Below are 23,908 nucleotides of genomic sequence, written 5' to 3' on the forward strand. Positions count from 1 at the left end.
TTCATTGGTGCCCTGCGCCCCTAATCTTGAATCCCCCCCCCCCTCCTCCTCCCTAGCCCTCGCCGTTATCTCCGGCGGGATGTTGGAGGGATGCGCATGTGCACAAATACATAACTATACAGTGGGTCTACAAAAAAAATTTCCAACTCTAGAAACCCCCCTTTCAAGACTCGGTGCACGCCACTGGCCCTTATCTCTTCTCTCCTGTCACCCTAGGCACTTTCAACCAGTATCATCATTGGTGTCTGAAGATTGGCGGATAGCCATGTAACCGCTACAAGCAGGCTAGCTCCATTGGTGACTGGTGATTTACCGTCTATGTGCTCGTGCTGTCGTGGCCAAAGACCTCCGACGCAATGGCTCCGAAGTTACGTTGCGTTTCTATTCAAATCGCACCATACTCCGGCCAAAAAAGCGCCTTCTAACACTAGGCACCGGCGGATTATGCCGGCGGAAAAAGCGGCAGAATTCGGTACTTTCTGTGTGTGTAAGTTTGTATGGTACGTTTCATGCATGTTTGGTATGTGGATAAAAAAATGGAGCAGAATTCCAGGAATTGCCCGCCATATGGTTTTTTATGGTTCTGCCAATTTCACCGCTTTTCGAGCATAATCCACCGGTGCCTACTTCCAAGGGCCTTAGAGGCCGCGTGAGTCTTGGCACTGCTTTCGGCACCTTGGTCGCATTTCTTTGGACACGACTGTACATGCATTGACATCACTATTATACAAGTACAGACAGTACGTGTACACTGAACCAGGTCGTAAACTCCCTGAAATATCGAATTGGTCAATTCATATCGAGTGCTACATCAGTTGAAAGAGCATGAACAGCTGCTAAATCTCTGAAACTTTTGTCTCGATCTGACCAGCCGTTCAAGAGTTATGGCCGAAAATGTGCCCTTGCAAGGAAAGATTTTTTTTGTTGCACGCTGTCATTTTTTGCAGCACTGTATTTGAATGTGAGCAGACCGTGTGCAACTTGTCGTATCATGGAAAAACGCGAAAGTGTGCAGAATGTTGTGTCCAAAAATCACGTTTTTTAGCCATGTATTAGGCTGCAGGGCGACGGGCTTCGTGCAGCAAGACTTTTGCCAGCACCCTCGTGACATTGCAGATATGTGGCTTGATTATTGTAGTTGATGTTTATTTAGTGACTTTGGCAAATTTGAATCGTGTCAAGAAGTCAGGTAGGATTCAGTACTAGGCAGTAGTGGAACGTGAGTGGTAGTCTTTGCCGATTTTTGAGGGTATCCTGGATTTGGTTTGCAGCGCTGTGGAAATGGGTTGCTGTAGAGGTCCCAGCACTGGATGATATCAAAGGTACGACCTCGTAGCACGTGCTAAACCTAAAAAATCAAAAATTGACTTGGGTCTGTGGGAGTCTGTGAGACAACGCCCACTCGTGCTGGTTTGACAGATTCCAGGGCCACGTTGAGGGGCCCTATCCCACAACCTATGGCTGCTTCTGGACTTTTTTTGGTTTGGATCCCTTGCACGGACAAAATGGGCAAGAAAATGTGAAAAAATAATAAATTCATTGTTTTTGCTCCTGGGTGGCTCGCACACCGTGGCACTGTGCTGGAATTTTGAGTTTTTCCGGCACCAAAGTTACAGTCAATTGAATGCCATATCCTCTGGTCGGCGGAGCTTAATGAGCCCCACCACCACACTCCATCATTCACCTCAGTGTCTGGAGATATGTGGATTTTGTAGAAAAATATGAAATTTACGTCTCATTCGGATCTTGTTCGCTATCGTTGCTATTAGAGAAAGTCTGTGGGTGCACATCCAGTGCATTTGCAGATTTGCGTGCTTCTCTTGCGACGGGCGTATACATGTACATGGTACATGTTACACTCAACCTTTCATGGGTTTTGCGAAACTACATGTGCAAGCGCCACCTTTTCAGGTTTGGTAGCTCAATTGTCCGCGGATTGTGTGATGGTTCCTCACAAGACCGGCATACATGTACATGTATAGGAGGATTGTTGAACAGTAAGGCAGTGAATGTGGAAATGGGTAGAGGGTGTGGGGTATGTACAAAGAGATGTTGATACACTTGCAAGGCTGCATAATTCACCTCTCTCTCTCACACACTCACACACACACACAAACACACACACACACTCACACACACACACACACACACACATGTACCATGTACACACACACGCACGCACACACACGCACTTTCTCTTTCACGCACGAACGCTCTCTCTCTCTCTCTCTCTCTCTCTCTCTCTATCTATCTATCTCTCTTTATCTATGAATCAGCCACATGTTGCGAATCCTGCTTCTAGTCACGCTATACACCAGCCGTTCCCAGAATCCCGGACGTGAAACATCTGGAGGGCTTCCCCGTGCGCTGATTGAATCGGCAGTACTTTACTATGTATCCCGATGTCGATGAGTCCGGTGAGCGTCCTGCAGTCGACGACTTGAAGTATGCACGGAGTCTTCGGTGTATATCGATGATCGGCAGTGGTCGCCTGATGGTAGCACGAAACCTCACCTCATGGTCACCAGTGGATGGCGAGGGTTGCCCGGGCGATGCTGAGATTAGACCTTGAACGAGACAGCAAGTGCAGGCATGGGACAGCGCATTTATCAACAGTGCCCTGGCCTTCAAGTCCGTCTGCAGAGAAGGAGATATATACAGATAGTGAAGCGCTAAAGGGCATGAGAATATCATCATTGTCAATTCATTGTGTGATAGGGGATGACAATAGCAATAAATATTCCAGGAAATCAAAATATAATTTCATGCAAACTACATACAAAATGATTTCAAATTACAGGCTATGTGTTTTGGCAGGGATGGTCTGTGCACGATAATTGTTTATATGAAATCGCTTTTTGATGAAAAGGCAGAACATGTATGTTTGAATTCGTTATCTTTATCTTTATCATGTTGGCAATTTCGTTGTAAATTGATATCCTATAGGCGATTATCGTACGCACACCATCCCTGCACGAACCTGACATGGACTACGGGAGGAGTTCGCCGCTTCAAGCAACCCTCCGCTGGAGTACGTCACTGCAAAGGATAGCGTTTGCGCATAACCGTCTTGTCGCTTATCTGCAGGAGAGACGAAAAGTATCGGAAAGGCAAATTATAGTGTAAAATACGGGATTCCCGGTCAATTTTGTGTCTGAACATCATTCTCAACCTCAAAAATACCCTCGTGAAATCAGCGCTGAATCCATCGAAGTGCAGCGTGACACAAGAACGAGTGAGGCGCCGAGAACAGTGGGGGCGATGAAGACCGCTCAACCCCTATATCTCATGCTCCTCTGGCTTGCCGAGCTGCATGTGTGATTCCCCCGGCATTATCTATAATTATGATGAAGTGTGCACTGTATCGGAAGCGGTATGTCGTTGAGACCTTTTCGAGGAACATCACTACGAAGCACGTCACAGGATACTCGACAAACCGTGGGGTAAACACATGGCTACTGATCACCAGCAGCACGGAACCATCAAGAGTACAGATGTGATTTTCATTGAGGCCCAAGTACTGGCTGTGGAAACACGGATGGCCAGAAGAAAAATTAGGGAGTCCATCGAGATTCGAGAGCGTCGTTCGGAGATCAATATCTCCTTCCGATGGCTATTTAGGTGCTAGCACCCTTACAGCGAAACTGCTAAATCTTACTGTGTCTGTACAAGGTTGTACATACAATGATCGTGGTTAACACCTTCGTACACACATTTCTTGCGCTTCATCTGCTGAGCTACTGCATACCCACTCTTTCAGCGCACTTCTCCTTGTCGGTTGTACATGCAAATTCATGCACTCAATTGCATACGGCTGTTGTGTATTTCGTTTCGTGTGTACATGGACATACATGTACATACGCTCTCGCTTGCTTTCATTACAAAAGGCCAGGTTCGCCCCTTGTACATTGTTCTGACGATGGGTGACTGGCCCGAAACGTCAATAATTTGTTCGACATCTAAAGAGTGAATAGCAACTAAATAGAGCGGTTGTCAGTTGACAAACCCGCTTTTCTTTACAATGCAGTTGCGTGATGTCCACCACTTTCAGAACAAGATTAAGTAAGAAGTAAATTATTGTGTCCGTTCGCGAAGGAAACTCACGACGGCCGCTAACTTCATACATTATTTTATTCCCATTGTTTTATTGGTTTGGTGACACTTCGATGATTGGTACCCATTTACCTCTGGAGAATCCGTAAATTAACAAACTGAACTGAACTAACACCAGGTACCGTCTAGCAGCAGATGCAGCGCCTAACGGTGGGAGTGAGAAAAATGATAAAACAATTTCTCAGAACCACTGCCACAAGTGCCGAGAGACCCCATTAGCAGCATCCATGACTGATTGTACCCCTTGTGTCTGGTCACATGTTCCCATTTGACTATGGGTAGAATCTAGTGCAAGAACGTGACAAAAGTGGAACTGGAAAAATGAACAAAATCATATTGAAAGCAACATCAATCTGAATCGTTTTTCCCAAAGTTTTTAAATGGTGAATTACAAGCACCATCAGGAATCAAGGAGGGCTTCTTAATATTTCTCCATTCCAACACTTTATAAGGTTTCAGGTTTCATAGTGATTAAAAGTTCAAAACTACTTGTATATCAATCAATGGCATTAGGATGATGTTGTCTTCGGATCTTACTGAAAAGAAGCCGAGTGCGGTTAGACACATATGCTTCGTCCCCAAGGGTGGCCGTTAGCCACACATCCAGCACCGGTGTAGGCAGACAAGCCAGAAGTCCCGCATCTGGAAGTAGTCGTGCAATGTTTACGGGCGACGTGCGGCTGCTCAGGGAGATATTCGTGTGTAGAGATGTGCTGAGCGCTGCAGAAAATGCCCGAATGTTCAAAGTCACATCACTGCTGTTGCCTGTACGCTGTACTCCAGTGCTCCATTCAAGTTTCGCGGAAGATGGATTCACTTGACGTATGAATCCTGTATCTGCTCCGTGTACTTTGAATGTAACTGGAGAGAGAGAGGGAGAGAGAGAGAGAGAGAGAGAGAGAGAGAGAGAGAGAGAGAGAAAGAGAGAGAGAGAGAGAGAGAGAGAGAGAGAGAGAGAGAGAAGACAATACGGATGGACTCATGATAAACTTGTTTAGCTGGCAATCCTAATAACAACTGTTCACATTACATGTGTGCCTGTTTTGGTCACAATGCACCATGACTTCGATGCCTAGGCATGGTATAATGGGAATGATCCCACCAGCACTGGTTCTTTTTCCCGCACCTCTATATGTAAAATATTCAGTTACATTCGGTGACTTCTTTCACTTGTGATTTTTTGTCCTCCCCTCCCCATTACTATTGCATTTGTCATATAGCGCACATGTATAAAAGGAGGCGCCATCGCCTGTTTGTGTTGCGACTTTATATTAAATTCAACAACAACAACACCAACACCATCCCTGTTCAGATAGAATATAAATTCAACAACAACAACACCAACACCATCCCTGTTCAGATAGAATCGATGCCATAGAACTCGGATTATATGCTGCGTATAGGATAGTTGCGTCAGAGCTTTTCATGCTCTTACCGGTTTTCAAAATGGTCACTGAGTATTGAAGCTGATTGTCCACCCTGCTCGTTTCCTGAAGTTGCGTATGCTGCGTATGGTGGTTGTAAATCACCTTGCATTTGTATGCTCCTGCGGTTTCCCACGTTACCTGCTGAATGATGAGATCGCCCGATTGTGAGCTTATCAGATAGGAACGCTGCCGTGCCTTGGAGAGCGAGGTGTGATCCGGGACCAGTGTTCCGTTGTGCGTCCACTCCACAGTGGCACGATCAGCTGAGCCTGAACAACAGGTACAGTGCAATATGTTTCATAGTGCTTATGCGCAGTGTAACACATTCATAGAAAAGCTGACAGAATCGCTTTTCTAAATGAAATGGAGGGAGAGACGGCGATAGAGAGAATCTGATATACCGTACTCGCGCGATTAGAGCCCGCTCTTGAATAGTGCCCTATCTCTAATAGCGCCCTAGTCTCTAAGAGCCAGTGAAAAATAAAGCCCTCTCTTGAATAGTGCCCCCCCCCCCGTCGCGCTTGTAACCAAACGCATGTCCCAGTTTGGTGTTCTTTTGCTAATGCTCTTGTCCATGTCATTGCACTGGTGGTTTCACGATCAAAAACGCAGTTCTTGTTGCTATTTCCGTCAAGTTGGGATAGTTTACAGTACACATTAGGCTGGATGACGTAAATGTACCAGCATTGAAAATATAGTGCCCTCTCTTGAATAGTGCCCTCTCTTGAATAGTTCCCTCTCTTGAATAGTGCCCCATCTGGGTTGGACATTGAAAAAATAGTGACCCAGGGGCACTAATCGCGCGAGTACGGTAGAGATACAGATAGGCAATAGAAAGAACGATAGGGAAAGGAATATAGGGAAAGAACCTGAAGACAAATGGCCACACACAATTCTTACCATTGTGTGGACAGTTTAATGGCACGTCCGTGTCCCCTAGGGTAAGTACCCGATGCAACCTGGCTTGTCTCGCACGGGAAGTCAGCTGGATAGTGACGGGCGGGTCTTGGAAGCATTTCCTGTATTCCTGCACAACTCAATCACGGTCACAAGGTGAAGTCAAGCATCAGAATACACTTAGGAGAGTTGTCTATGAAGGCTTATTTACGGCGCTATCGCCTTGAGGTTTGCAAATACTTTCTTATACGATTATGTTCAGACTGCCCATTTTGGAGCCATCAGTTGACTGATGATCGTAGTAATACGTGAAAGTCAGAGTTGCGACACAGCTTCCAATCTCTCTTGTGTAATTATAATTATTTAAAAAGAATGGAAGGCAAGTAGGCAATGTCTGATATAAACCATGAGTTGCCTACGGCAACGTCTTGCAACCTCTCATTGTGCTCAAGCTCCACTACAGCCACTTAATAAAATGGAACAGCCAACACCATCACCAACGCATTTTTATTGATCTTTTATCGAAATGTTCGTTTCCAAAAGTGGTATCAGAATACTGGAAAAAGTGCCGAACCCCAGGTCTATCAGTATAGTGTAGTTGGAGCTTACCTCCACCTCGTCATATGTGTACACGTATAAGCATGTGCAGGACTTGAGGTCTGGAGAGTCATGCGAGAGACAATGGTAGGTCCCGGAGAGCTTCTTGAAGAATCCAGCCTTCACGAACAGTCCATTTCTGATTGCGGTACAAGACAAAGACCACGTGACGTGGCATTGTTCCCAACATGTTTCGAAAAGAATATGTCACCCACGAAATGGAGAACGGAGACGAAACAATGTGAAGGGCCACCTCACCAAGTCATTCGCTTCATATCCAGACAGGGAGTATAAGGTGACAGTTTTACACAATCACAGTTTTGCATTTCAATCCATTGTGTTAGTTTTTTTTAAATTTCGACAAGTCGGCTACTATCATTACGTCTTGCGGGTTAGACAAGGGGAAATAGTCATGTAGGGGCGTGAGCCCGCCTTTCGGCACCGGGAGGTGCAGCTCGCTCGACTTGACTCTACTGAGTGCAGAGGACCCACACATTGATCCATTGTGTTGTTTAATAATAATGATAATAAAAATTCGCGGGATTCGCGTCGGCATCGCTTGAATGTTCAGAAACACACAAACTAGCCTTCGCTTCCGCAGGCCACCACTATGCCTATGCCTTTTACGTGTGTTGTTTATTGCTTGCAAAAGAGGCCTGTACAAGGCGGGGGGGGGGGGGGGGGGTGAGAGAAAAAAGAATGTCACTGCCAATCCACTTGTACTGTAGATAGCTGGCGGCAGTTTCACACAAGGCATTCCTCAGCTGACAATAACTGGGGACTACTACCAATTATTCTTCTCCCCTTCTGACGAGTAGGTTGTGTACTTAGTAAAAAATCACAACTGAAAAATACATACAGCATGCTGTCCGCAGATTGAGTACTGCTGTTGATAGAAATATTTATTTATTTTATTCCAAGCAATACATGGCTGGGGTAGCCAATGACCACTTTGCGTGGCGATTGCAGGGTTTTTATAGCCAACCATGGCTCCTTGCAAGCTAGAGGGATGTGAACGTTCAAGGAAAACATGCTTTTGGGTACCACCATCGAGCTAGGCGCCTATGAAGCTGAGACGTCTGATCCGCTGAGATTACTGGACCCCAGCATTACCTCCTTTATTCACTGCAATGAACCGTACGTGGATTTTGCACAAGATAGTGTGACTGCAGTTCGGATATTGCGATCGTTATTAAAAAGGAGCCCAGCAAACATTACTAATTCAGATTCACCCATGATGAGCACGCATGGCGACAACACCCGAGCTACACGTACCAGTAGATCTTATGCTTTAGCTTCATGGAGGTCTTTAGGCATATTCAGTACAGTGCATGTACATGTACATAATTATTTATTCAAGTCGCAAATAAAAACGGGATAAAAGCCCAAACACATGACATCGAGTGAGAGTGGTTGGATTGGACACGGATAGCAAGACCAGTGTGTGTGTGGGGGGGGGGGGGGGGATCTCATGTCGTATTATAGTGGACAGGATCAAATCTGATACCAGAACTTGCTGGTGTATTGCTGCTTTTGTTCTCATCCTTCAGTGAAGCATATTATTGTTATGTTATGCCCTTACAAGAGGCTTGGAAAAAACGTACTTGCCACGTGAAAGCATACATGTACATGTACATGTACGTTGCTTACCCAAATCGTCCTCCAACTATGAGGGGTAGATTGGTAGAGGATGTCAGTGGTACTGGGCAGGAAGCTCCTTTGGGGACGAATGTAAATGAGTGATTGGATCTCGGTGCGACCTTGGCTACTGCTTGAGGAGCTGCAGGAAAGGAACTGCACAGCGTCTGGCGAAACGTACTCCGTTTCGCACTCGATCCTGCAGCCTGGAGGGCAGTCAACTGCATCAAAGACAGAAAAGTGCCAGTCTGCATCATCTCTAGTTTAAAGTCGTGAAAACATGCAATGTACATAAGAAAGGTGCTCCCCGCACAGGAGTTCGCGCTATGAAACTTCCTATGGAATAATCGCTGGAATTGCTCCTACAATATCATTACAACGCGCATGTGCAATGTAGGTACAAATGAATTGGGGAAGACCAAAAATTAATGTCAGTTTTGTGCCTTGTCGCAAATGCTGACTGTATTATGATGTAGTTACTTACATGTAGGTGGTCAGACAGTTGGTCACAACTCATAACATGTGGTCCTTCCTTTATTTATCCATGTTTAAATTGGCTCATCATCCTAGGTAAAATGATAGTAGTAATTCCTAAGGGCCTGGTTCGAGTCCTGGTGGTGACAGTCAATTATTCCTTCACACGTTTCCCATTTCCATTGCCTCAAACTATGAATATGTGATACTTTGGTGCTCCCCGAGTACTAGTTTGTGCGCGGAAGGGTGTCCGTACAGTGACGGCTGCGTTACACCAGCCTGTGTAGTGTCACAGGAAGTGTGAGTTACGAAGTCTGAAGATGTTGCCTGATGATTGCGTGAGCATGAAACTTCAAGCAGCAGCAAACAAGCCTTGATTGTCCTTGTTGTTCTGTTGCGAAGTCTGAAGATAATATTGAACGGTTTCTGCTGGGATGACAGCTACACCATAGCTTAGTGGTTAGAGCATCGCTGGCCTCAAGCGAAGGTCCCTGGTTTGATTCCTGGTGGTGACAGTCAATTTTTATTTCAGACTTTTCCCTTTTCCATTCCCTCAACCTGTGAATAATTCCTAGGAGTGTTCAATAGTTTAAAGGAAAGTAGCAAACGGGAAAAGTCTGAAGAAAACAATTGACACTCGCCACCAGGACTCGAAACAATGAACCTCGCTTATGGCCAGCCGTGCTCCACCGCTAGGCTATGGTGTAGTCGTTATGCAGGTAGCCACTGTTCAGTATTTTCCTCAGACTTTCAAGCTTACGCTTCCTGTGAATCCACACAGGTGGGTGGAACGCAGCCCTCACCGTAAACCACACACTTCACGTACAAACTAACCTGCAGAGCGCCCCCCCCCCCCATTACATGAACTATGCAATGTCTAATTAGTGATAATACAAAGAAAGGACGGCAGGATCCCCATCCCAGCCTAAACACCTGTTGACAGTAATGCATTTCAGTGTTCTAAAGGCCACTTGAAGTTGAAAGTACAAACCACTCCGAGCTTCAAGGCCCCAGAAGTACAAACGAACGCATTAATTAATGTCCCCATAATAGATAATTATCATTTTACGGGGTTAATGTGTGCTAAAGAAAAAATTATAAAATACATGCAGTAGCACTTACGATACCTACAGTGTACATGGAAGTGATCGATACAGTCATACCCAAAGACGTTGGAGATTAGATCAACACTGCACCCTGAACATAACAATTTGCCAGCACCAATTTTAAATACGAGAGCGTGGTATTTTAAAAGAAAGAATGAGTTCAAGTATTGCCCTTCTTCAACACTATCCTTACATGGCATTGCAGTAGTGTCCATTTCGAGAACGACGAGTACCGTCAACGATACTAGAAGACGGAGCCTGATGACGTCAGCGCCCCTCAAGATCCAACACACTTGCTGCACTGCACGAGGATGTTGAACCATTCTGGGAATTTACAAAGCAAACTTGAACAGAAAAACTGAAACTTCCAACTGCCTTGAAAGGATGAATGACAACAGGGATGTGTTGCTTCTCTTCTTTATATTCTTCGTTAGTGATTCGGGAGATGTCTATCTGCTTTATAAATATCTTGGCAAAGTGCCACCTTGCAAAGAGACAAATTTTATGTGCGAGCCCATTTGATAGCTGGATGAGCAGAACTGCAGTCTTGTCGAGTTGCATCTGACCAACTAAACATGCATAATTATTGGCTTTGTAGCTAGCTGACAAGACCAGGAGTATACTGAGGACACGCGTGGCAGGTGTACCGCGGTACGCAGTGTCGACACTGTGTTTCGATATCTAAAAAGTCAAAACATAAACTGAGCCAACTAGCATTCAGCGTTGCTCCCATATTACTAGCAGCGTAGGTATGTTGAGTCTTGGTTGGTGGTAGATGCACGTAAACATGGATGACTCAGTGGTACACACAGGTTTGTACTCTGCGCGCATTGGGTTACTTTCGCTAATGAAAAGTATCATGTATGATTTCGATAGCGCAGTTAGGCCCACTTGAATTTCTGCCCGTCCGTAGCTTCGTGCTGCCTCGCCCATGATTCGCTTCAGCGACGACATCCTGGTTCATATCCTAGCGCCAGCGTAATAGTACAGATCGAGGTCATACATGTACGTGTATGCCGAACAAGGCCATGCATACACATACATGTACATGTACAGTGCTGGCAACTGAAATCCGACCCCCTAGCGTCTCGTACAAATCGCTAACGCGGCTAGCGCACCGTTAGGGCGGTCGGATTTCAGTTGCCATCATTGTACGTACATGTACATGTACGTGTACTACATGTAGTATAATTATAATACATCCCAACAGGACGCTTGTACGTGAAATATAGACCGATATACAACTTTACAAGCGTACTACTAGTGCAATGTACTATACTTACACTGACCTTCATACCAACTCAGGGACAAACTACTCTTACTAGTCTAGGGCTAGCCCGAACTCCAGGGCACCCGTTTATTTGGGTGTTTATGAGGGCTTTATTGACTGTAAGTGTGTATGAAAGGTCAGTATGAATGATAAAACTCAATCACCGTGTACATGTACGTGTACTCGGCCTTAGCCTGTAGTGCTGATAAATAACATACATTTACATGTACGTGAGGTATGATTTGGCTTTGGATCCCTTCTCTAGTCCTACGCATATTCCCTCATCTATCATCAGCTAACCAAGCCAATCACTGAGTTTCCATTATCCACGACGAACCAGATACAGTTGTTACCATACATATGCGCGAATCTACTGTAGAAAATTTGTTCTCCACCTTTGAATCGGAGTGTTTTGGGATGCACCCTTTCAATGATTCTTCCATTCGTCGCCTTCTCCATGCCTAGACCATGCAATGAGTACGTCTGGGTCAGCAGGGCCTGAGTGCATGCAGCTCAACAGCCATTGCTGCTACTCTAGGTGTGTGGCAGAGCAATAAAAGTGAAACCGACTTCTAGTAGTCACCCTGTCCTGCTGATGCCGACAGTACGACTATGCGTCCGGCACGGGCCATTGCTGATCGAGAGTTTACTCTATTCCCGTTCACTACATGGGTATTTATGTCTTATTAGAATTAAGGTGAAAACGCTTTAACCCATTTTGAAACGCAACGGATCGCTTCTGATTTTTCACTTTTACTTTGGGGTCTTGCACCAATAAAGGTTTAGCTTTGATGTAGAGAAATCAGTATAATGATATAATTGTAAAGCTGATCAGTTTATGGAAAAGAAAACGTAATTGTACCATTTAAACACACGGCGAGGAGACAATAATTAATTTTGATAACCGCAATCAATAAAACTAGCTGAACCGACATTTGTGTACTTTATTCATGCAATGTAAAAACGGTGGAGACGATGTGCAACAAAACGATGAAAATATGAAGAAATGGTGTAGGGAAAAATATGGATTCAAACAAGTTTTCGTACAACACTCATCAGGAATCGTCGTTGTACTAAAGGACACTGAAACAAAAATTGAACTATTATAGAAAATCTAAGTTAGAGAAATAACACTAAGAACAACAGCAGTGAAATTTACAAGTGTGAATTTTACCAATCAAAGCGAGGAATGAACAAAGGAGAAAGGAAGGAAAGACAACGTGATAACACATAACAGCAGTACATTACACCTAGAACATCAACGGCCAAGATTGGCCGCACTAAACACGACACGTTACTTGAACAATTTCAACCCAATTATACTAAAAGACCCACCTTGACCCACCTTGCATATCAGTAGCTCCCACACCAACACCAACAACGCAATCTACAGCAACCACAACTAATCCACCATCCAAGCCCATAAATGAAAGAGAAAGACGATCAACAGCCAACTTCAACAGAAGCCACGCACTCAGCGGACAAGGGCGAAAGGAGGGACGTGATGGCAGGGTGACGGCCGAGTTGAGTTCAATGGACCCGGTCAGGCGGGATAGACGAGACAGAGAGAGTACAGAGGAAGCGGAGGATGGAACGGACGGAGGAGGGAGCAGTGAGTCGGAGAGCAGTGATGGGAGTGATGGTGAGAGTGCCGGTGAGAGTGTTAGTGTTGTGCGTAGGTTTCGTGGTAGCAAGTCTTCAGTGTACAATCATCTGCTAGCTAGTCCTGATTGTTGCAATTCGTATTCCGACTCTTCGTTCATTGTATTTTTTGTGCCGGGGTCGTCATGGTTATGGACTACAGTTAAAAGTGTTGGAAGCTATCTATCAGCGTCTGTATAAGCCTAATTTGTGTGTACAGAAAGATAGTATAATTGGGTTGAAATTGTGCAAGTAACGTGTCGTGTTTAGTGCGGCCAAGCTTGGCCGTTAATGTTCTAGGTGTAATGTACTGCTGTTATGTGTTATCACGTTGTCTTTCCTTCCTTTCTCCTTTGTTCATTCCTCGCTTTGATTGGTAAAATTCACACTTGTAAATTTCACTGCTGTTGTTTTTAGTGTTATTTCTCTAACTTCGATTTTCTATAATAGTTCAATTTTTGTTTCACTGTCCTTTAGTACAACGAAGATTCCTGATGAGTGTTGTACGAAAACTTGTTTGAATCCATATTTTTTCCCTACACCATTTCTTCATATTTTCATCGTTTTATTGCACATCGTCTCCACCGTTTTTACATTGCATGAATAAAGTACACAAATGTCGGTTCAGCTAGTTTTATTGATTGCGGTTATCAAATAATTGTACCATAATTACAATTTTACCTTCCAAGTTGGAAGGCTGCTAGAATGCGCATCCAAGGTGTCCTAGAGCTGTTAGCCAGTAAGTTGTAGAACGTCAGTACCGTCGGTCAGTGTCGTGCAATGTTATCGCACGAGCGGGTTGTTTAGAAACGGGTAGTGTTAGTGGACATTATAGCGTAACTTGTAGTTCCTCCGTCCTTTTTCTTTAATAACAACTTTATTAGGATGACCCAAAGGCAAATCGCCTATCGAAGGGTTTACTGCGTCGAATAGTTGTGGTATGACAAAGCAAAGAGGCAACCATTGTGTGTGTGGGGGGGAGGGGAGTTTCGAGCTTTGCACAGTGAAGGGATAATTGTATGTACATAACCAAGGATAGGGTATACCAGACAAAGTTGCCATTTTTGGGAGCAACGGATTGGGAAGTATAATAGTATTGTGGTAATGAGTGCAAAATCATAAGAATTAGTACTAACAACATGGAATGCTCTACCCTCTGCCATCCTGAACGCCCCCCCCCATCCAAGTCAGCGCTGCAACGCTTCAAAGTAGCAGTGTACAAGTACCTCCTCGAGCAAACTTGTGGGACTGCTGTCGACGTGTACACCACTGATTAGCATACTACCTAATGGCCTAACTCTTTCTTCTTTCTTTCTTTTTTTTACCCCCCCCCCCCCTGGTGCGCGTCGTGTGCAAGGTTACCGAGACCTCTGGTCGGAGGAGTCCACAACGCCCCACCTACACAGCTGCGCTAGTGGATACTAGTAGTCAGCCCCGACTCAATAGTTGTTTGTTCTGTCAACCCTCAACTTATGTGTTCTAGTCGTTTCTTCGCTCTCCCTGCATGCAACTAATTACTTTGCTATCTTTCTTGTTCTTATTTTTGTCTCGAGCCGGGTTTGTGTTCTTTGTAGAAAAAAAAGAGTTATAGAGGTTAAGGAAGAGGGTTCCCCGCAGTATGAAAAGCCTATTGTTGCAAGTGTTTGCGAAGAGTTTGACGGAACAGAGGAAGAGACGTGAGTGATGTTATAGCGGGTGGGAGGCGATTCCACTGTATGCATATTCTATACAGGAAGAGTTTAGAACTATGTCGGCCATGTGAATTAAGGTTGATTTTGTTGGGACGTCTTGGGCTGCTGCTGAGCGTTAAGTTAAGGGGGCAGCCTGGTCGTAAAATCCCTGAAAATCGAATTTGTAAATTCATACCGAGTGTAAATTCATATCAGTTGAAAGAGCATGAACATGTTATGTTCTTCCACACGGTAACTCAATAGACACACAGTTAGAAGATTTGTATATGACTGAAGTCACAAGCAATAGTAAGAGTAAGACTGAGAACTAGACACACTGAATAACACTGACTGAATGAACTGAACTGAACCGCACTGAACTGAACTGTTCGGTGCTGTTCAGTAATCCACGCAGAACCGTTTTGATCCATCAGACTTTGGTGCGAGTACTACTGGGCTGGCGTACGGTGACGAACTTTCTTCGATGATACCATGGTCCAACATGTCGGTGACCATTGTGTCGATGAGGGTGGCTTGTCGTGGGTCTAGGCGGCGTGGTGCGTGACGGATTGGTGTAGATTGTGTGAGTGCGATCGTGTGATGACCTGATGTGGCGCAGCCAACATCTGCGGGGTGTTGAGCAACTGTGTCCGAGAATGATTGGAGCAAGTGGATAATGTCGTGGCGTTCAGAGGTTGTGCCAGCAAAATCTTGCCATTGGAATAATTCATGTATCGGTGTGTAATGAGGTGTGTCATGGGTTGTGGGGACTGGAGAAGTGGTTTGTGGTGGGTGTGCAGAGGGAACGGCGGAAGCGGGTGTAAGGTCCGGTGTGGTGAATGAAGACGTGGCTGGTTCGCTTGTGATGTGGGATGATGTGGATGTGGTAGGTGTGTGGAGCGTGTATTTCTAGTCGGCGTAGATCATGCATGGAGAAGGTGTGAAGGCGAGGGTGATGTGGTGGTCTACCAGGGAGTTGGCACCGAGGATTAGCGACTCTGTTATGCCTTCAACAACCAAAGCAGTTATGTCGAGGGGTGTACCATCGGGCAGGAGAGTTTTCAAAACTAGTTGACCACGGACGGGGATCTGAGCACTCGTAGCTGAGACCAGACGGACAGTGGACGAGAGCGACGTCATGGTGTCCAGAGGGAAGCGGATGGATGTGAAGAATGAGAGTGAAACGATCAAGACCAAGGCACCAGTGTCGATAAAGGCAGTTACCGGAACTACTTGTGCGTGGGTAGGCGTAGCTGTAGGACACCTTAGGTGTAAGGGAACGTAAAATGCGGTATGGGTAGTGCATGTTGCTATGGGAAGTGCGTGCATCGTGGGTGCTGACTGCAGAGCGGCCATGTTGAGTGGTACATGTGGAGACGGAACAGGCGGAGGCTTTGGTGTCTGTGTTGGTTCGGTGTGTGTGGATGGTGCCAGCGGGTCAACAGTGGGCGTGCATGTATACAGTAGACGAAAACAATCACTAACACGCGTAATTAGGTTTGAGAAGAACAAGATCAGGCAGAGAACGACTACTTGAGAACTCATACTGAGGCAAGTCACAATGGTCGTGCACAAGAGGACTAAAAGCGGTGATATGCAACAAGCTGTAGGGTACTCCCTTGTCAGGTGTGGGGATGAAGAAGTCTGAGAGGTAGTACTGCTGCTAGAAGTAGCAGTTAGGGGGCAATGTTCAGTTGGAGAGCTCGGACAATGGCATGCACAGGACGTATCCAGCATGGCACAAGAAATACTAGGCTGGCCCTGATCAATGGAAATATCCAAACTATCCCTATCCTGGGTGGGCGAAGGAGAACAGGAGGAGGTGTGAGATGCAGAACTAGTGGCAAGCGCGTGACCCGTCGCACTCGCCGCAGTTTAAACGGCGTGACATGTTAGGCCTACCGGGACCCTGTTTACCGTGGGGTTTGTTTTGCCCTTCCTGAAAGTGATTCCTAGGAGGTGGTGGCCCAGAGTGTGAAGGCATGGGTGGACGCTGTGGGTATTGAGCATGTTGAAAATGAGGTGCGCGTTGAAACTTTGGAGGTCTGGACAAACAATTGTCAGCAGTGTGACCGGGTTTGGAGCAAAACTCACAAATGTTTCGGCGTGGCGCAGACTCGTTCTGCGCCTCACGGCATGTGCGACGCTGTTCCGTTTCGAGTCGGCCTAGCCTATCCGAGATAACTCGCAACATTTTCCGTAGCTCTTCGCGCTCTTCGCGTTGACTGCTGGGACTAGCCAGCGTGGCTGCCGTATCGGTTTGCGGCGCGGCCACGGTGCGCTGGAGCGTCCAGCACGCGGAGACCCAGATCAGTCTGCAAGGAGTCAATGAATGCATCTTTGGCAAAGCTCCTGTATCATGTCATCTGCGGCGTCGGGGTAAGCTCGACAGGCAGTGATGTGTATATCATCGGCAAGAGAGTGTAGTGTTTCCGTCGGTTGACGGCGCCGCGTTCTTAGCTGGGCTCGCTTTACCGACCGAAATTCTGGCGGCAAAAGTCGTGTTAGCAGTTCCGTCCGTAGGCGCTCGTAGCTGGACAAAAATATTAATGTCGTCTGGAGGTGTTAACAGAATGCGTGCCGCCCTACCTTTTAATACGCGCTGAAGCATGATGTGTCGCATGTTTTGCGTACATCTTCCCCGTAATCCTTGTCCAGTTCGGGCCAATCGTTCGCCGCACAGGCCAAATCGAACTCAAAAAGAAATTGGCCCATGTCCTCCTCCGGGGTCCCCGAAAACGTCGGCGGTTTGACTAGTGACGCGGCCATGGTGTGTGTGTGTGTGTGTGTGTACATTGTGTTCAGAGGGAGCTATGGAGGCAACGAAGGGTAGAGCGCTACGCTAGACAGTCGAAACAAAAGAAGTGGCGACTTACCTGGCGCACGGGAAGACGAAGCCCAACAACCAGGGCAGATGCTTGCACAGCACAGCAATCGGGAATCTCCGGGTCGTGGTATTCGTGAACCGCTGTTGGGCGCCAAATGTTATGTTCTCTCACACGGTAACTCAGTAGACACACAGTTAGAAGATTTGGATAGGACTGAAGTCATAAGCAAAAGTACTAAGAGTAAGACTGAGAGCAAGACACACTGAATAAGACTGACTGACTGAATGAACTGAACGGAACTGAACTAGACAAAGCAAACGCTGGTTTACAGCCAGCGATAAGAGTTCCAAGAAGTAACAGAAACAACAAGGCGTGTCATGCATAACTACTAGAAATTGCCTTTGAATGTGTGTAAGAGAAACAGTGGTAGAAATAGTGTCGTGGAAAATACTCGGAAGACAATTAAGACAGACGAATGGAAGAACGAGCTATAGAGTGGGGAATTACGTAAAGCGAGTATAACCGAGAGATTTGTAATGTACAGTGAAAGACGTTAGAATGTTAACATTCCGTTCATTCATCATAGTCAGTTTACACACGTGTATAATACTACGTTAGCAAGGCAGGGATATTATTACACACTAAGTATACACTAAGTGGTTGCGCGTGCGGGGGAAAGAAACACTTACAATGCATGCGTACTGTTCAAGAACAGTTACTACAAAAAATACATGTAACATGTACTGGTACAGGAGATTGCGTGGCTACTGTACAGTGACTGTCAGTGATACTACAATGTCCATGTGTACTACATATGTAACTAGCAGCACCCGGCCAGCGTTGCCTGGCCGAACGTGGCATGCGGGTGTATTTGTATTTTTTGTATTTATATCAGTATCTCATGGCACATCATGATGACGGCCAATAAAACTGAGACAAGGGTGAAAGCCAACCACAGCAGTAGAACAGATAAAAGAATACAAATAAGAGGCAAAGAAGGCAAAGGAGGAGACAAACCAGCAGGATATACATGAAACCTACAATTGAGCAGAGATTTTAGCAACAAAATTATCCATCGACGTGCTGGTCTTGGCCTGCGTTGGTAACGTCATGCAGTCGTATTTATTCAGCTTTTATTTCTTGTGTACTTGCATACTGGTATTAGTTTAGTCCCACAATCTGCGATAAAATGATCCGCTGTAGCACCTACTCCACTTTTATGTTTATGTATCTATGTCATTCGGATCTTCCCAAGTTGTACAATGTACTGTTGAGATACCGAATTCAAATAAATCAATACCATACCAATGTTGCCCAAAACACATAGCCAGCAAAGATCGGGGATCTGGTGAAGCAAGTACATGAACAGCACACGTGCTCAGCACGTGGTGGTGGCTACACTATAATTCGCACGCTTCGCGTGCTCAGTGCTTCTGTGGCTGCTTCCGCTACCTACACGATTCGTACGCTTCGCGTGCTCAGTGCTTCTGCGGCCGCCAACTACACTGTTCGCACGCTTCGCGTACTCAGGGCAGCGCTGCTCCGCAGCGCTTCTGCGTGACACACACACAAACACACACACACACACAAACACACACAAACACACACACACACACAAACACACAGGGGCCTCTTCTTTATAAGTAAAGATACAGTATTGTACGTGTCATACTCATAGTCATACTCATCTAACACAGCTGCAAAATCTCTGAAAATTTTGTCTCGATCTCGCCAGCCGTTCAAGAGTTAGGGCCGAAAATGTGCCCTTGCAAGGAAAGATTGTTTTGTTGCACGATGATGTCATTTTTTGGCAGCACTGTATTTGAATGTGAGCAGACCGTGCGCAACTTGCGGTATCATGGAAACACGCGAAGTGTGCAGAATTTTGCTCCAACAAAAGTCCAAGTCCGTTTTTTACTCATGTATTGGGCTGGACGGCGGCGGGCAAAAGCCCGCCGGCGTCAAGGAGGACTTTTGCCAGCACCCTCGTGAGTCCTAGGTGTTGGCGGATAATGCCGGCATTATATCGAGCATTATGCACCACCCGGAGCATAAGGAGCATTATAAAGCCTTACTAGGCCAAAAATGGCATTATACGACGTTCTACATGACTGCATAGTAGATCTACACACATCGTCAATTGTATAGATTCGTATCGGCTATAGCGTAGGTCTTTGATTGGCAACATGTATTATTATACGCAATGTATTACTACAACTAACTCTTACTTACAACTACAAGCGATAGACCACCGTACACAGCATGCATTGTACCAAACAGATCGCGTCACGCAGTGCCAGGCCCAGTGTACTGCATGCTGCAGTGCCAGGCCCAGTGCACTGCACGCAGTAGTGCTAGCTAGCTGTGGTCCAGCACAGTGTGGAAACTCTTGCAGAAACATACGGTCCCGGAAGTCTATCTTCGGCCTACAACTTACTTTCTCGAAGATCCTGGTAACAACGCCGAACCAACGAAACGAATGTGAGCCAGCATGGAATGGTGGAGGTGCACACACGCTCTAGGCCTTTCCCAGATCGGCCGGCCGAAAATTTTCGCCGAAAAGTAGCCTTTTCAGAAAATCGCCGATCTTTTGGCCGAATTCTGAGATTTTACCAAGAAATCGCGGAATATACATGTTTTGCAGGGTCGTGGGCAACTGGGCATGACCGCTCGTGCGCGCCTGGGTCACGGTCCGTGGGCATTTCCCAAATCGGCCGACCGAAATATTGGCCGAAAATAGTGGTTTTGAAGAAATCACCGATCTTTTAGCCGAATAGGCAATTTTCGCACTGAATTCGCCGAAAATTGATGTTTTAGTGCCTCAATAGCATGCAAATACAATTTATATAGCCATTATCTGCGGAAGGTGGCTGCGACTTTAGAGCCGAATTTCCACCTTGTACAGAAATTTTCAGCCGATTCTGGCGAATTTTTTCAGCCGATCGAAAAGCCGAATAGGCCAAAATAAATGGCCGATTTGGGAAGGGCCTAACACGCACACATATCAGACCTTAGCCCGGCTAACGTCCACAATGTTAAAAAAACATTCTTCGTCGAAGCAAGAGCCCATGTCTTTGTCGAAGAGTAACGCTGGACTTTCAACGGACATTGACCATTCTGTAAGACCAGCTAGCTAGCAGCCAGCGCTGATGGCTGACTCGCCGCGATGCCGTTCTTGGGATTGGGAGGAAGCTGGGCTTTCTCCAGATGAGCTTTTGGCGGAGTCCTCTGATGATAGTGACGTCGTCGAGTTGGAAACTGCAGATCCTGCCGCGAAAGCGAGGAAGCGGTCTTTTCAGAAAACAACTATTACCAAGTCTGAAAATGTTTCCAAAAGGACGTGAGTAGCTCATGGACAGAGCACTGAAGTGGCCATCAGTGCCGAAACACGGGTGCGGGGGTTCCCAGATGAGCCGCTCAAAAGCGGCTGTGGCAAGTTAGTGTACCTGGCATGCCATACAACATTGTCAGGGAAGAAGAGTATAATCATGTCCCATATTGCTTCCGCGCGAAACAAACAAGGAAAGTCCCGTTTGGAGAGGGAAACTCAGAGGCAGAAGCTGGTCAAGGAGTCCTTCTTGGTGTATCAGAAACAACTTGGGAAGGCTCGAGCTGGTACCGGTCTTACTGAGGCAGTTAGTTCAGGGGAGTCACTGCGGCGGATCCAGATTGTGCATTCTATGTTTATCATAGCATGGGTGCAATATTATATCGTTTTTCTTAGCCCAATACCCCAAGGTTCAGGTGTATATATTCCATCCGGCGGAGCATTATCAGCATTATTTGGAGCTGTATATGTCCTTTTGTGGAGCATTACTGAGAGCATTGTATCCCATATATTTTTATTATTATTATTATTTTTACTAGAGCCACGTAAACCTATATATTCCATCCGGCGGAGCATTATCAGCATTATTTGGAGCTGTATATGTCCTTTTGTGGAGCATTACTGAGAGCATTGTATCCCATATATATATATATATATATATATATATATTAACTGGTTTGAGGGAAAGAGACAAACGGGAAAAGTCTGAAGAAAAAATTGACTGTCACCACCAGGACTCGAACCAGGGACCCTCGCTTGTAGCCAGCGATGCTCTAACCACTGAGCTATGGTGTAGTCGTCATCCCAGCAGAGGCCGTTCAACATTTTCTTCAGACTTCGTAACTCACACTTCCTGTGAATCCACACAGGCGGGTGGGACGCAGCCCTCACTGTATATAGCCCTCACTGTATACACACACAACAGAGGCGAAAGGCTGCATATATATATATATATGCAGAGCTCACTGACTTGTCAGTTTGAGCACTCTGGCAAGGTACGTTCGGGCCTGATTGGAAATTTTTATTTTCATTGCTATCAGGTTCGGCCTCATTTCCTCTGTGCTGCGCTGATGAGTTCAAAAAGAACGAAACAGCATGCTGTCCGCAGATTGAGTATTTCGCTCCTGCTCTGTTGTAGCAGTTGAGCACTCTTGCGTGGGGTAGTGCCTTTGCTGTTTGCGTTATGCAGAGCTCACTGACTTGTCAGTTTGAGCACTCTGGCAAGGTACGTTCGGGCCTGATTGGAAATTTTTATTTCCATTGCTATCAGGTTCGGCCTCATTTCCTCTGTGCTGCGCTGATGAGTTCAAAAAGAACGAAACAGCATGCTGTCCGCAGATTGAGTATATATATATGTATCTATTATTGCACGATTAAAGAGGTCAATATATGAAATATAGAACGAGTAAAAGACCGAGGTCCCCCGAGGTCTTTTACTCGTTCTATATTTCATATATTGACCGATTACGAGGGCAATAATAGATTTATCACGACATAGCATACCTAAAACTGTTTTTGCTTTGCTACAGGAAGAAAGGAATACTATTGTAATAGTATAATTGTATGTACATATGCGGTTTACATTGGACATTACTTCTGTGTAAACCAAAGTTTTCAGTTGTCTCTTGTAGTATGTTCCCCAAGTTCTTTGACTGAGAATCTGACAGTTTGGGTTCAAATCCCAGCATTTGGCTTCAGATTTTTCTTCTTTCAGTTCTGATTTTTTTCTAAGTTGAGGAAAAAGTTCTAAGTCCTCGGGCTAAGTGGTCAATAATAAGTGGTCAATATAAGCGGTCAATATATGCTGATATTTGACCGCTTAGAGATCACAAGTTTCTGTGGGGGTCAATAATAAGAGAGTGATAAATATATATATATAGAGATGTAGGCGAACAAAATTTATATACACACAACAACAAGGTTGTCAATTTCATAATACTAAAAGCTTTTCACCCATTTTCATCAGTAGTTACATGGGAATGAGCAAGAACGAAAACGAAGCCAGAATTTATACTGGGGGTAGAGAATCAGCAAGAATATTCTTACGCGCCTCAAGTTCACACTACACTACCATAAGAATGTATGGAGCAGTGGAAAAATGCGGGAAACAACACATGAGGGGAATGCAGTACCAGAACAAATACGTGATAAAGTTGTCAGTCCGGTTGCAGCTTGAACAACCGTAGCACCTTGATGTGCTTCTTTTGTCGACACAGCTCTGGCCTCAAACTGCGAATGTACAGCGCCTCCAGTGTGAATCTGTGCGCGCTGTTCCGGGCTGGTGTGATCACACTGAAGCTGCTGTTGCGATAGCGCCATCACAAAGCATTTGCAGGCGCAACCTGAATGCATCCCGCAGGAACGCAACAGCAGCTTCAGTGTGATCACACCAGCCCGGAACAGCGCGCACAGATTCACACTGGAGGCGCTGTACATTCGCAGTTTGAGGCCAGAGCTGTGTCGACAAAAGAAGCACATCAAGGTGCTACGGCTGTTCAAGCTGCAACCGGACTGACAACTTTATCACGTATTTGTTCTGGTACTGCATTCCCCTCATGTGTTGTTTCCCGCATTTTTCCACTGCTCCATACATTCTTATGGTAGTGTAGTGTGAACTTGAGGCGCGTAAGAATATTCTTGCTGATTCTCTACCCCCAGTATAAATTCTGGCTTCGTTTTCGTTCTTGCTCATTCCCATATATATATATATATATATACTCAATCTTATAGCAGACTCAGCGGAGGACGTTCAGGAACCTGAACGTCCTCCGCTGAGTCTGCTATGTACTAAGCTCTGTCTCTGACATTGAGCACTCTCTGCAGCTCGGGGATCAACGGATTCGTACTCAATCTTATATATATAATTATATGAGCACTCTTGCGTGGGGTAGTGCCTTTGCTGTTTGCATTACGCAGAGC

General features: G+C 45.7%; 1 protein-coding gene across 1 annotated transcript; it reads right to left on the bottom strand.

The window, feature by feature from the left end:
* Positions 1-1,707: 1,707 nt before the first annotated feature.
* On the bottom strand, positions 1,708-8,929 carry LOC135813008 (uncharacterized). Its single transcript, XM_065326226.1, has 7 exons — positions 8,685-8,929; positions 7,047-7,173; positions 6,441-6,567; positions 5,549-5,809; positions 4,651-4,974; positions 2,981-3,081; positions 1,708-2,637 (listed from the first exon to the last, which is right to left on the bottom strand). The coding sequence occupies exons 1-7, from the start codon at positions 8,927-8,929 to the stop codon at positions 2,308-2,310; spliced, it is 1,515 nt and encodes a 504-aa protein (XP_065182298.1). The 3' UTR covers positions 1,708-2,307.
* Positions 8,930-23,908: the final 14,979 nt, after the last annotated feature.

This window comes from Sycon ciliatum, chromosome 3, assembly GCF_964019385.1.
Source record: "Sycon ciliatum chromosome 3, ocSycCili1.1, whole genome shotgun sequence".
Taxonomy (NCBI): Eukaryota; Metazoa; Porifera; class Calcarea; order Leucosolenida; family Sycettidae; genus Sycon; species Sycon ciliatum.

Coding starts and splice junctions, on each gene's coding strand:
- LOC135813008 (XM_065326226.1), bottom strand. CDS start 8,929: ATGATGCAGACTGGCACTTTTCTGTCTTTGATGCAGTTGACTGCCCTC. Junction 7,174..8,684: donor ATAGTTGGAGGACGATTTGG/GTAAGCAACGTA, acceptor TACCGCAATCAG/AAATGGACTGTTCGTGAAGG. Junction 5,810..6,440: donor ATTAAACTGTCCACACAATG/GTAAGAATTGTG, acceptor CCTGTTGTTCAG/GCTCAGCTGATCGTGCCACT.